At 47.9% G+C, this 15,012-nt stretch overlaps 1 protein-coding gene across 1 annotated transcript in view; it reads left to right on the top strand.

Annotated features, from left to right (window-relative positions):
* Positions 1–15,012, top strand: part of PLCD3 (phospholipase C delta 3) — an 86,012-nt gene that overhangs the window by 25,294 nt on the left and 45,706 nt on the right. The window contains exon 2 of the mRNA XM_035137245.3: positions 9,591–9,752. Coding sequence (XP_034993136.3) covers positions 9,591–9,752 — 162 coding nt within the window. The remainder of the gene's footprint in view (positions 1–9,590; positions 9,753–15,012) is intronic.

The following is a 15,012-nucleotide window of genomic DNA, read 5'->3' as shown; positions in this document are numbered from 1 at the left end:
AGCAAAGCGGTTAATCCGTTCTAGGGGGTGTTTTTCCTCGTCTAGAACGGATTAATCAACTTCCCATTACTTTCAATGGGAAAGTTCACTTCGGTTTACGAACACTTCGGTTTATGAACAGACTTCTGGAACCAATTGTGTTCGTAAACCGAGGTTCCACTGTATACATTTCTTGAAAGCCTGGACCACTCCCACTCCCAACGTGATTGGCTGTCTAAACTTCCAAGCGGCGAATCACAACTCAGAGTTCAAGGGCCAATGGCAGAGGCCCAAATCCTGAAATGTTCTGTGATTGGACATCATGTATCGAATCAGAACACAGGAGCTCAGAATCCTTAGTCCAGGCTCAAGCTCAGGCAAACATAGACCACTGAATACATAACACTCATGGCTGTTTGTTGGCAACCAAGATTCTCCCTTCTGCTTCTCAGATCTTCTGTTGAGACTGGGATACGATCCCACCTGCTTTGCATCCAATGCAAACCCCCCCCCCCCCTGCTTGGATAAGGATACATGACATTAGCCACAATCTATATCCTGCAGTTTCTTACCAAATACTTTGCTTTGATGCTTTCCCCCTACCCTAAAACCACCTTGAGTAAATGAACAACTTTAGGCCAGTAATACCAGTATGTATACAGCGGGACACGGGTGGCGCTATGATCTAAACCATGGAGCCTAGGCCTTGCCGATCGGAAGGTTGGCGGCTTGAATCCCCGCGATGGGGTGAGCTCCCGTTGTTCGGTCCCTGCTCCTGCCAACCTAAGCAGTTCGAAAGCACGCCAAAATGCAAGTAGATAAATAGGGACCGCTCCGGCGGGAAGGTAAACGGCGTCTCCGTGTGCTGCTCTGGTTTCGTCAGAAGCCGCTTAGTCATGCTGGCCACAAGACCCGGAAGCTGTCTGCGGACAAACGGCGGCTCCCTCGGCCAGTAAAGTGAGATGAGCGCCATAACCCCAGAGTCGTTCGCGACTGGACCTAACAGTCAGGGGTCCTTTACCTTTACCTTTATGTATACAGCCTTGGGTCTTAGTTCTCACAGAGGTCTGAGCAACACCAGACTGCAGATGGGATATCCCATGACTAAGGGCTACTTCACACAAGTGATTGCTCCTCCCTTCAATATAGAAAGCTAGATGTCTAGGAGAGTTCTAGCCCTGACATGCTAGTTTGATATGTTTTGTTTTTCATGGAAGAGTAGTCTCTGAAGTTCATCCTATAATGACAAATGGGACTCTCTCTCTCTCTCTCTCTCTCTCTCTCTCTCTCTCTCTCTCTCTCTCTCTCTCTCACACACACACACACACACACACACACACACACACTTAGGTGATCAAATTTGCCAGCCACCATGGACACAGATTTCTGATCCTCTTTGCTCACTGCCGTATTAAAAATCTCTTGTGCGCATTAGATGAATAATGTGCCTGTTTTCTTCTGTCAAACGCCGGAGGGAGCAAAGAGGTGTTTGGAAACATATGCCTGTGGCAGCCCGAGACACTTCTGTTAAATCCACAACTGACCCTTTAGCTGCTCCTGCACATCCTCCTGACCTTTTAAAACCCAGCTGACTGTAAACAAAAATTCTCAAAACACAGATGGCGAGATGGGAGGCGAGGAACGGAAAGAGGGAAAAGGTAGAAAAAACAGAACCAGGGTGAAATCAGAACTATTGCAAACTTCTCCGGATTGTGAGTTCTGTGTCAAAGCCAGGCCAAATATTTTCTTTGAAACAATGGAGGTGGTGCGGTTGTTTCTTGTTAAAATAACAGCTAAAATCCCTAGCCAGCAGTTGAAAGGGAAGAAAAAGCAAAAAGCAGAGCAGCTGGGGTGTGTGTGGAAATGCTATCACCACGGGTGAGACTTGTCTGTGTTTATCATGCAGAAGGGATGGTGATCGCAACAAACCCGAGTCTCACGTGTTGCCTGGGGGCACCGGGGGGGGGGGGTGGTGGCAGCGTTGATCGGAAACCTCCTTGCACAAACACCGCTCCCCATTCCTCCGTTGCCTCCCCATCACATTCTAGCACCCCATGCCTTGCACGGCCTCTGGAAACGTTCCACGCCTCCTGCCCTGCCCTTCCCTCTCTGCCTTGGCTTACTTTTTTTATTTCCTAGGAACATAAAACAACAACTTCTGTGCACCAGAGAGAGGCCTTTGCTAAGAGGCACCTCTCCCTTTTCTCTCCCCCCCCCCCCCAAGTAGAAATGGCTTTGCCTCAAGTGCAGAAAACAATTTCAATTTCCCAGCTGACTCACCTCCCCTTCCTGGTACAGCTCCCAGCTGTGCAAAAAGCCACACAAAGGGTTTGGTCTGCAGAGCTGAAGGAAAAAGTGATCCACTTGGCCAGCTACTGTCTATTCTCTGGTGTTTCCCCCCACCCTCCCCTGGAATTATTTATTTTATTTTTAAAAGGGGTTTGGGAGAGAGATAGAGGTTTGGGACAGGGGTGGGAGACTTGCGGTCCTCCCGTTGTTGTAGGATTACAGCGGCTTCGACTGGCCGGCTAAACCAGGAGAGGGTAGCCAATGGATTCCAAACCCTCAGTGAGTTAGGGTCCTCCCCTGTATGCAAAGATGGGATCCAGCGGATTGAGTAGATGAGACCAATTGTGGGTCCAGGTTTCTGCACATGCTGTGTTAGCAGGGAAGTAAAAAGGTACAGGACCCCTGGACGGTTCGTTGTCGTCGTTTAGTCGTGTCCGACTCTTCGTGACCCCGTGGACCAGAGCACGCCAGGCACTCCTGTCTTGCACTGCCTCCTGCAGTTTGGTCAAACTCATGTTTGTAGCTTCGAGAACACTGTCCAACCATCTCGTCCTCTGTCGTCCCCTTCTCCTAGTGCCCTCAATCTTTCCCAACATCAGGGTCTTTTCCAATGATTCTTCTCTTCTCATGAGGTAGCCAAAGTATTGGAGCCTCAGCTTCACGATCTGTCCTTCCAGTGAGCACTCAGGGCTGATTTCCTTCAGAATGGATAGGTTTGATCTTCTTGCAGTCCATGGGACTCTCAAGAGTCTCCTCCAGCACCATAATTCAAAAGCATCAATTCCTTCATGGATCAATGCCTTGTCGTGGCGAAGGGGCTTGAATAACTCAGAGAAGCTATGAGCTATGCCATGCAGGGCCACCCAAGATGGACAGGTCATAGTGGAGAGTTTTGACTAAACGTGATCCACCTGGAGAAGGAACTGGCAAGCCACTCCAGTATCCCTGCCAAGAAAACTCCTTGGACGAAGACAACAGGCATATAAAAGTTATGACGCTGGAAGATGGCCCCTGGACGGTTAAGTCCAGTCAAAGATGACTATGGGGTGCAGCACTCATCTGGCTTTTCAGGCCAAGGTAGCCGGTGTTTGTCCACAGACAGCTTTCCAGGTCATGTGGCCAGCAGGACTAAACCGCTTCTGGAGCAACAGGATGCCATGACGGAAACCAGAGCGCACGGAAACGCTGTTTACCTTCCCGCTGCAGCCATACCTATTTATCTACTTGCACTGGTGTGCTTTCAAACTGCTAGGTTGGCAGGAGCTGGGTCAGAGCAATGGGAGCTCACCCTGTCACGGGGATTCGAACCGCCAACCTTCTGATTGGCAAGCCCAAGATGCTCAGTGGTTTAGACCACAGCGCCACCTGCGTCCCATGCATGTGTAGCAGGTATTGAGGAGCAGATGGGACTCACCAACCTAGGAAGGTAGCCCATCTAGGAGAAGGAAAAGTCTTGGGTCTAAACCTCCAATGCCTGGCTAGACATCTTTGGGAGAAGAAAAGGCTGAGTAAAGAAAAGGCTGCAGAAATCCAGAGTGGAGTCGCGTAAGGCGGTTGGACGGCACCTCGTAACTCCTGCAGCCAAGCTGGTGCCAAACGTATTGCTCTGCTTTCCTTTGGACCACACCAGCCAGGTCTTGTCATCTGGGAAGTCCAGGACCTCCATACACCCAGCCCAGGCTTGCATCCCAGGGCCTGGTCACTTCTGTGCTGCTATCAGCAGCATTTGGACTTGGCTCCCTGGAGGCACACTCCATTGTCTCTTGAAACAGACAATGACTCCTCCCGTCACCTCTGATTATTGGCCTCCCGGCTGGGGCTGCTCAAAGATGAAGTCCAACAATATCTGGGGTGTTGCAGGACACCTAGGGATTGCATCTGGGAATTTGGAGGGGCGCGAAAACCGGAGGATGTCTCCATTCCAGTCCACGCAATTGTTTTGGGAAGCGTGAGTCAGGTTGGTCCACTTAAAAAGGCGGAGCAAGGGAAATCCTTGAGCATCCCCGGTGGGAAGATCTATGCGTGTATGTGAGTGTGATTGCTGCAGGTGCCGTCAATAGTTTCAGGGATTGCCCCCCAGGAACCTAGTCTCTGGGGACGCTGCTTTCCTGAAGAGCTGGAGGAGGAGGAGGAGGAGGAGGAGGAGGAGGAGGAGGAGGAGGAGGAGGAGAAGAAGAAGAAGAAGAAGAAGAAGAAGAAGAAGAAGAAGAAGAAGAAGAAGAAGAAGAAGAAGAAGAAGAAGAAGAAGAAGAAGAAGAATTTGGATTTGATATCCCGCTTTATCACCACCCAAAGGAGTCTCAAAGCAGCTAACATTCTCCTTTTCCTTCCTCCCCCCCAACAAACACTCTGTGAGGTGAGTGGGGCTGAGAGACTTCAGAGAAGTGTGACTAGCCCAAGGTCACCCAGCAGCTGCATGTGGAGGAGCAGGGAAGCGAACCCGGTTCCCCAGATTACGAGTCTGCCGCTCTTAACCACTACACCACACTGGCTCTTGTCAGAATGGGTAAGGAGGAAATGTTCCCTCTTTGGTGCCTCTTGGCCCTTTGGGCAACCGTCTCCTGCAGGGGACCAGCTCCTTGGGTTGAAAACCCCAGGGAACTGACAGAGGTGCCAGCGTGTCTCTTGGATCCTCTGGCCACGCTGAGCAACACTGCCTTTTTGATCCAGCAACCCAGGGCTGAGCTTCCCTGCCCTGAACCCAATAAAGCTCCTTTTACTTCCACAGCCGTTCTTTCAATCTAAGCCGCGTGGCATGATTTCTCCTGAACGGCACCACATTTGATTCTCCTTTGGGACAGGCCGCACGCTCGGGCACTCTTGGCATATGTGCAAGGACAGCCCGGAAAGGGAAGAAAAAGAGGATGGCTGGAGAGTAGCTGCTTTGGGTCTGTGTTGACCACCCAGGCTGGAAGCACGTCTGAGCGTCGGGGAGTTTTTTTTTCCTCCCACCCCGCAAAGGAGGTCTGCAACGTTGCACAACACTGACACTTAATCGCTGCCCAGGAAATCAGGTTGCAGTCTGCTTCCAAAAAAGGCTGAAGCCATAGGGAGAAGCAGCAGGATAAATATAACCACTATTTCTGATGGAACATACACAACGTTGGAAGGAGTCGGTTCTGTCTGCGGAGGGAGGTATTCTGCATCAGCATCAGTGTGCACTACCGTAATAGCCAACTCAGTTTGAGTGACATTCTGTATGTAGTCAAAACAGCACCGTCCACCCACAAGCAGCCAGGTTTTTTTGGGTGGGAGGGCACGGAGTATTTGCAAGTGTGAAGGAGCCCAAAGGTTTGCAGAAGTACAGAAATCTTTAGGGTTGAAGTAGGCAGCGTTAGACTTACTCAGAGTTGACCCATTGGCATGAATAGACCAGCGTAACCGAGGCCCATTAATTTAAGCCTGTCCACAGCTAGTGCTGGGATTTGACTTCATCCCGGATGCATACTCCGTTGTCTCTCAAGACAGACGGATCCGTAACAAAAACTCCAAGCAGGACACAGTTGAGGAAACCCTAAAACAGACTAATAAGGATTATGCATGTTCAATGGGCAGATACATATAAAGGTACAGAACATTAAAAATCCCAGATAAATTACTTCTGTGTTTGCTGTCTGCCGCAGCATATTGTATGAGCTGCAAAGTCTGCAGCACTTACAACAGGCTTTCCACACATCGAAACCACATATTTTCTACAATAGGTTCTTCTGAATATTTTCACACTGATCATAGATAACCCCAAATTTCAATAACGGGTGCTGTTTTGTTTTGTTTTTCTTTCAATTGTACATTACATTTCCCACAATGTGGGTAGTTTTTTTAAAAAAAATGTTGGTACCTTAAATGCAGAATGCCTTCGAGCATGTACAGAGTACCTTTGACAACATACTTCCGTGGGGGTGGGAAACTCCCAGAAGCGCTGCTGCATGTTGATTTCAAGAAGCAGAAGCCAGTGCAATTCTTCTGGAAGAGTGCAGGCCAGGTTTCATAGACTCCTATAAGCGTCGAGCCAGAAGGGGCCCCCCAGGGGCCATCTAGTCCAACTCCCTGCAATGCAGGCACCAGAAGAAAAGCCATACACACTCTGTGCTCTCACTATAATAGAATATAAGTGTTTCTATGTACAGTATATATTTTTATGTACAGTATATATTCCGCCTAGAACGTTGAAACTATGCAGGGAGTGAGTTGAGCTGCTGGGACCAGGAAGGGAAAAGGTGTCAACTTTGGAAGAAACATAAAACAAACCTTAGCACTGTTGCCCAGAGAGGGCCGCTAAGCCCAACAGCAAACAACAGCCATTGATGCGGTCTGTTAATCCCTGCCACGGAGGCTTATGTGCTGAATGCCGTCCACCTGGCTCCCCGCCCCTTTGTGGGTATCATAGCTCTGTAGCCAAGAGATCATCAATTTCTGAGGATCTTACTCACTGTCTTCTGCTGCCCCTCCCAATCTATCTCTGCATATTTGCATTAGGGGGCCTCTCTGTAGTGTTCCAGCAGAAAGCACCAATGCCTTTTCCAGATTTCCTGCTTCTTCCTCCTCTTAAGATTCTTGGCTTCTCCATCTTTTTTCCCGCCCCGTCAGAAAAAAGTTGCATCAAACCTCAGTAGGAAGAGCCAGCGGTGGAGAACTGAAAGAAAAAAGCAGCCCCTCACCCCCATCTTATTTATATTATTTATTTCTTGCAACTGCACACTCCCACATCTTTCTCCCAAGGAGCTCGAATCGAGGTACATTTAACCCCCAAAACAACCCTGCCAGGTAGGTTTGGCTGAGAGGCAGTGAGCCACACAAGGTCACCCACTGAGCCTTCTGGCCAAGTGGGGATTTGAACCTGGGTCTCCTGGGTCTCAGTCGGGCACCGTTAACTACTACACACTCATACACACCGGCTCCAGTGTGTCAGTGTTTTTATTGTCAAGCCCTGGATGGTTTAAACAGGCATGGCCAAACTTGGCCCTCCAGATGTTTTGGGACTACAATTCCCACCATCCCTGACCACTGGTCCCGTTAGTGAAGGATGATGGGAGCTGTAGTCCCAAAACATCTGGAGGGCCAAGTTTGGCCATGCCTGGTTTAAGATATCTCAGCCTTTGGTACAGTTGCAGGTAGATAGCCGTGTTGGTCTGCCGTAGTCGAAACAACATAAAAAAAATTCCTTCCAGTAGCACTTTAGAGACCAATTAAGTTTGTTATTGGTATGAGCTATTGTGTGCATGCACACGATAGCTCATACCAATAACAAACTTAGTTGGTCTCTAAGGTGCTACTGGAAGGAATTTTTTTATTTTGTTGCCTCTGGTACAGTGGTGCCAGCTTAGAGTAAAAGGATTGACCCTACGCAGCAGGCCGAACGCTGCCCACCCCCAATGGCTCAATAAACCCATTTTGTTAGAGGAACGGGTAGAGAGGTGTTGGCCTAGGTGGTGTGCATCTAAAGGTAAAAAGGTAAAGGACCCCTGGATGGTTTATGTCCACAGACAGCTTTCTGGGTCATGTGGCCAGCATGACTAAACCGCTTCGGGTGCAACGGGACACCGTGACAGAAACCAGAGCACACGGAAACGCCGTTTGCCTTCCTGCCACAGCGGTCCCTATTTATCTACTCACACTGGCATGCTTTCGAACTGCTAGGTTGGCAGGAGCTGGAACAAAGCAACGGGAGCTCGGGGATTCGAACCGCTGCCCTTCTGATCAGCAAGCTCAAGAGGCTCAGTGGTTTAGACCACATTGCCACCCGTGTCCCTACATCTAAAGTCTTCCCCCAGGAGCTGACCTACAGAACTACAATTTCCAGCACATTTAACAAACTACAGTTCCCAGCATTCTTTTGGGGGGGGGGGAGAGCCATGTGTATGTAGCCTTAATATCGCCTGATTTGCACCGCCATCAGTACAATGGTTACAGATGGCAGTGCTTCTCTTCAGCCCAGGTAGGCCTGGCTGGCTCTGTCTAACCGCTGTGGGGCCAAGTTGTGTTCCTCCTTCCTGAGCAACTGATCTCCCAGGGTTTGCCCTGCTTTGCCTTGCTTCAGACCATTTCAAACATGGCCTCTTGCTCTGGTTTTTTGGGGTGTTAGGGAAGGGGTAGTACCTCTGGTTGGGGGACACGTTGTGCTTCTTCTGGGGTGGTTTGTCCAGAAAAAAAGGCTAAGGAGTAAATGCAACATAAATCCAGAGTGGAGTCCCTAAGACAGTTGTACGCCTCCTTCCAAGATTTCCGTACACATTCTCCTTACACACTGTCCAGGCTTGCACCCCAGGGAGGTTACTTCAGCGTTGCTAATGCAGCAGCTTGATTTTTACCCTCAGGGCCGCACTCCATTGTTGCTTGAGACAGCCAGATGCCAACAACAGAATCTACTACTGGTCTACTGTAAACCATGTCATTTCCTCTGACCCTGCAGGCCTGAAAGTGATTCAGAAGTTGTGAAAGTCTAGGCTTGATTACTGTGCACTCTGGACTAGGATTCCACACATTTCGTCACTGACTAGATTTATGCTGTTTCCAAAGAATTTAGAGATTCTCATGGTTTTTCAAAACGCAGACTATTTTTTTTAAGTGCACGGTGGCGGGGTTGGGAGTTTGCAACACTTTTTTTTTTAAAAAAACCCTCTTAATCCAGAGAGTGTTGTCTGACTGAGGTTGAAAGGAAAAGGCGCTTTGCATGTGTTTAGAGGCTCTCTTTTTCACGTGAACGTTTTCTTAGAATTTTGAAGTGTCAGGCATAGCTCTAGTGGCTTTAGCCCAAACGTAGCAGAGTTTTCCTGCACAGCGCAGAAGCTAGTTGAGGTGGAAATGACTAGTCGGCTAGACGCAGAATAACTATTTACAGGATTTATTAAAAGAAAATAAAACCAGCAGAGTTTCTGCATACAAAGCAAAGAAAAATAAATTCTTTCTCTCTCTCTCTCCCTTCAGCCATACTTAGCACTCCTACTCCTAACACCCAACAAGAAACAACTGTGCTAGCATTTCTAGATAACAGAGTTCAGTGCTGGTCATTAACCAATCAGAGAGCTGTTGCCAGGCCAGGCAGACCTTGGCTTCCTGCCAAGAGTAAGTTGACACTGCCTTGAGTTAATTGTGTGAAGCAAGAATCTGTAAGTTTCCCATGAGAACCAATTAACAGAAACTGAACACGTTTCACATTATGTTTCAGGGATAGCATTCAGAACAGAGTTCCAGGGCTGAATTCTGGCTCAGATCAAGCACTGGCAAACAGAAGTGTCTCTTTGTTTTTATGATCAGAAATGTATGTTGGGTACCTCGAGGTTTTTTATAGCTGCTGCCATTCTCTTCTTCTCCTATCTGGGCAGGCCTGACAGACGATGAAGATATCAAGGTGATGCTGAAAGGGTCCCCCTTTTGGAAAGTCAAGGCCAAGCAGGCGCAGAAGCAAAGAATATATCGGCTGCAGGAAGATGGGATGACCGTCTGGTTTGAGACCCGCTTTAAAAAGGCTTACTCCAAACATGTCTGTAAGTATCTGTGCGTGTCTGTTTGCGTATGTCCTCTTCCAATCCAGACTAGCCATGCAAATCCGGAATAATTTTAAGACAGGGGTCACCAACCTAAGGCCCATGGGCCGGAAGCAGCCTACGGAGGTCGTTTGGCCAGCCCACAAGGTGCCCCCGAACCGAGTTGCCTGCTTGCGTGCTGCGCTAAACCGGTGTGGAGCAGGGACTCACTTCTGCAGCACCGGAAACTGTGTCTGTGCACACACAGGCGCCGAAAATTGCAGGGTGTTTGTGCGCGATCCGACCCACGGACTGATCTCTGCGGGACCAATCCAGCCCAAGATAAACTGTCCCCTATTTTAGGAGGTATAAGAAGTGGTAAGCCCTCCAGTTGAAATACCTAGAAATATTGCTGTTTTCTCAAGTACTTTGAACTCAGGACGCTTCCAGACTGTCCCTATTTTCAGGTGGGAAGACGTGCCAGCAAATTCAGATTGAGAAGTCTTGTTTCTCCAAAAGATCAGACAGTTTTGCAATAAGGAAAGTGCTGGGAAAATGGAGCGGATAACTAATCTCCTTGCAAACAAAGCGTAATGAATATGCTCATTAAATAAGTCAACATTGTCTTATCTCCCTGCAAAAAAATCAGGGTGAATGCTCAATAAGCAGATCTTCAGCTCTCTTCCCTGTCTCAGGCAATCCAGGGGCGTTGAGAGCCAAAAGCACAGAAGCCTAGTGAGGTTTGCGGTGAGGAGAAATGATTGTGACTCAGGAACCCTGGCAGGGGAGAGGACTACACTGGAAGAAAGAGAGAATTGCATATGTTTATGGTTCCCAAAGGCTTTCTTCTGTTGCTTATTACAGATCGGGAAGCTTAAGGCGTATTTATCTTCAGCTAACATTGTGGGGTTTCCTTCCCCTCTAAGATTGCCACCATTATGGAACTATCGTCTTCAAACTACCGTGTTTCTCTGAAAATAAGACACCGTATTACATTTATTTTTCCTCAAAAAAAACAACACACCGTGGCTTATTTTCAGGGGATGTCTTGTTTTTTAATTAAGTATGGTACAGTTTAACCTACAGTGGTGCCCCGACTTACGAATTTAATCCGTTCTGAAGGCATCTTCGTAAGTCGAAAAATTTGTAAGTCGCAAAAACGCCATTTCCCAATCTAAAAATCCGTAAGTCGAAAAATCCCTATCTAAAACCGCCACAGGTTTTTTTCCGGATGCCGAGACATTCGTAAGTGCGCAGCCATTACCCCCATTCGTAAGTCGAAAAATTTGGTAGTCGAGTTGTTCGTAAGTTGAAGTACAGTGGTGCCTCGCTTAACGAATGCCCTGCTTAACGAAATTTTCACTTAACGAAAGGTTTTTTCTAGCGGAGGTTGCCTCGCTAGACGAATTCAATTAATGCGTTCCTATGGGCAAAAAAAAAAAAATCAAAAAAAATTCAATGCATTCCTATGGGATTCGCTAGACGAATTTTTTCGTTATAAGAAAAGACCCGTGGAATGAATTAAATTCGTCTAGTGAGGCACCACTGTACCACTGTACAAGGTTAAACTGCCTATCACTATGGCTTATTTTCGGGGTATGGCTTATATTCCTTGAATGCTTAAAAATCCTGCTACGGCTTATTTTATGGTTACGTCTTATTTTCGGAGAAACAGGGTAGTGCCCAGTGGTGTTCCCTATTCCCACCCCCTCAATTAGTATATATTTAATATATATACTCTACATATTTTTTTCTCAGTTTTTCAGAAGAGAGAGGCTACAAACTGGTGTGATGTTATATTGATATACAAAGGATATGTTGTGCGCATTGGTGTAAGCAATCTGAAGAAGTGTGCATGCACACGAAAGCTTATACCAAGAACAAACCTTAGTTGGTCTCTAAGGCGCTACTGGACACTTTTTTAATATATATTTCAATTGGTGTAAGTAGGCAGCTAAGTAACTGTGCTTTGCGCTTTGCCGATTTCACTTGCAGAGAGGGGGGCTGAGTGGCACAGGCCCGCAACGTCTGACCCAGTAGATTTTGACCTATGAAACCTTAAACAACTCAGGACCACAAAACCTCAAGGGCCGCCCGCCTCTTTCCATATGAACCTACCTGGACCCTGAGATCATCTTCTGAGGCCCTTCTTCGTGTGCCTCCTCCACAAGAGGGTGGCAACACAAAAACGGGCCTTTTCTGTGGTGGCTCCTTATTTCTGGAATGCTCTCCCCAGGAAGGTTCGGCTGGTGCCTTCATTATACAGCTTTAGGCACTGGGGAAAACGTGTGTCCCCCCCCCCCCATTGACATCCAATGCCCTTTTAAAATGTTTTGGGGAAACATTATTGGGTGGTTCTTGCTTTTTTAATTATATATTTTGTGATTTTATGTTGCGAATCGCCCTGAGACATGCGGGTGTAGGGTGGTATACTAATAATAATATAGTGGGACCCAGGTGGCGCTGTGGGTTAAACCACTGAGCCTAGGGCTTGCTGATCAGAAGGTCGGCGGTTCGAATCCCTGTGACGGGGTGAGCTCCCGTTGCTTGGTCCTAGCTCCTGCCAACCTAGCAGTTCGAAAGCACGTCAAAATGCAAGTAGATAAATAGGAACCGCTACAGCGGGAAGGTAAACGGCGTTTCCATGTGCTGCTCTGGTTCGCCAAAAGCGGCTTTGTCATGCTGGCCACATGACCTGGAAGCTATACGCCGGCTCCCTCGGCCAATAATGCGAGATGAGCGCGCAACCCCAGAGTCGGTCACGACTGGACCTAATGGTCAGGGGCCCCTTTACCTTTACCTTTACCTCGGGTTACAAACACTTCAGGTTACAAACACCTCGGGTTACAGACTCCACTAGCCCGGAAGTAGTAACTCGGGTTAAGAACTTTACCTCAGGATGAGAACGGAAATCGCGCCGTGGCGACATCAGGAGGCCCCATTAGCTAAAGTGGTACCTCAGGTTAAAAACGGTTTCAGGTTAAGAAGGGACCTCCGGAACGAATTAAGTTCGTAACCAGAGGTACCACTGTCATCTAAAATTCAGATAGTTGTTTATTTCCTTGACATCTGCCGTCAAGCAAAAGCACAACCTGTGTACAAATGCATACAACACACAGTGGAGAGGTGCATTTTCAGCACAGAACGGATTATAACTTTCTTGCTTGAACCCGCTTTAGATTGGCAACTAGTTTGGGACAGGGATGATGTCGTGTGTACAGCACGTCGTCACACAGTGAGTACACGTCCTAAGGCCTGTCTTGCGCTGCAGGAGATGGAAAAAACTGCATTCAGCTCTGTTTGCAACCATGTTTGAACAGCCACTGCTACGGAGCAACAGAGAAAGCTGTACATATTTACAGTGCGCCAGGCCAGTGATCCATTTAGCTGAGTACACTTGACTAGTAACAGCTCTCCATGGTTTCGGAAAAGGATACATTTCCAGTCCCACCCAGAGACGCCAGGGACAATAATGATTAAATTTATTACCCATTCTTTAACCCGGTGGGTTGCATCAATTTAAAATTCAGAATTCAGAACAATTTGCAGTCACAGGAATAGGGGGGGTCCCTACCACACTGTACAAATAAGGATGGCAAAGATGAGAAGGGTGGGGGAAGGGCTATATTTTAATTAATACATTCTCTAAGGAAGTTATACAGTGGTACCTCGGTTTGCGACCACAATTGGTTCCAGGGAGCTGGTCGCTCCCCGAGTTGGTTACTCCCCGAGGCACGCTTCTGCGCGTGCGCGAAGCACCAATAGAGCACTTCTGCGCATGCATGCGCTGCACAGATCGCTTCTGCGCATCCGAGCGCCGCGGAACCCGGATGTAAACACTTCTGGGTCCGCGGTGGTCGGAAACCAAAGTGATCACTCCCCGAGGCGGTCGCAAACCGAGGTACCACTGTACCTATCCCCCTGTTCAGTGGTGTGGAAAGCAACAAGAATTGATGTTATAAAGAAGAGAATTAATTGGTGGACGTAACAAACAAACAAATCTATGGATGTACGTAGAACCAGTAGCCAGCATTGTGTGCACATAGGTTGCAAGAAGAAGGAATAATAACATAAGATAAAGTATTTTGAAAAACTTAAGTGGACATGGCAAAAGATGACAGCAAAGTCGAGTTCAAGGGATGAAATGGACCTGGAAGAATAAGCTCCCTATGTGGGCATCTTGAAATATTGCATGTTAAATGGAATCACGGGCAGGATTAGGTTTTGAGCAGCAGCTGGACAACAAAATATAATAGCAATGGAAGAACTGTGGAGTAGAAAATTTTTTAATGCAGCAAAGAAGAATGGGAATAACAGCACCATGGAAGAAGGGTGGGCAGCCAACTTTCAAATTATGGATTAAATCTGATATTTGTTAAGAGAAATTGGAACTCGATAAAAATTCATTGGCTGGGGAAGAAAGGAATAGGGTGGGTCCTGAAAACACACAACACGAGGCGTGTTTTCTGCATTTGCTGAAAGCCTCGTAGTGAAGGTGCGAAATATACCTCTGTGGGGAGAGAATTCCACAACTTAGGGGCTGCCACAGAGACTGCCTTCTTATAGGCCACCACCCCACAACCTCGAAGGCAGAACTACCAAGAGGGTCTTCTCTGCTGATCTGGACACCGAAGAAGGTCTATAGGGACGCAGGTGGCGCTATGGTCTAAAAACCACTGAGCCTCTTGGGCTTGCTGATCAGGAGGTCGGTGATTCGAATCCCTGCAATGGGGTGAACTCCTGTTGCTCTATCCCAGCTCCTGCCAACCTAGCAGTTCGAAAGCACACCGGTGCATGTAGATAAATAGGTACCACTGTGGCGGGAAGGTAAACGGCGTTTCCGTGTGCTCTGGTTTCCGTCACTGTGTCCCGTTGCGCCAGAAGCTGTTTAGTCATGCTGGGCACTTGACCCGGAAAGCTGTCTGTGGACAAATGCCAGCTCCCTCAGCCTGAAAGCGAGATGAGCGCCACAACCCCATAGTCGCCTTTGACTGGACTTAACTGTCCAGGGGTCCTTTACCTTTACCTTTTATAGGGTTTGAACCTGGGACTCTTTGCTCACAGGGCAGATGCTCTGTCGATGAGCTACAGCCCTGCGACTGCTTTGATTCCCCTGTTATCCTTCCTCTGCAAGTGGGAACAGCTTGCTAGACTTTTTGTCTCGCCTGGGATTAAAACGATTAAAAACGAAATTGGCATCAGATCATCTTGTGCAAGCGTTTTATGCTGTGCCCCTCTCTGCCCGTCCATCACCAGGGCTTCAGATTTCTGTTTATTTTAT

Source organism: Zootoca vivipara, chromosome 12 (genome assembly GCF_965207765.1).
Source record: "Zootoca vivipara chromosome 12, rZooViv2.hap1.1, whole genome shotgun sequence".
Taxonomy (NCBI): domain Eukaryota; kingdom Metazoa; phylum Chordata; class Lepidosauria; order Squamata; family Lacertidae; genus Zootoca; species Zootoca vivipara.
This window is presented reverse-complemented; position numbering and strand designations above follow the sequence as displayed.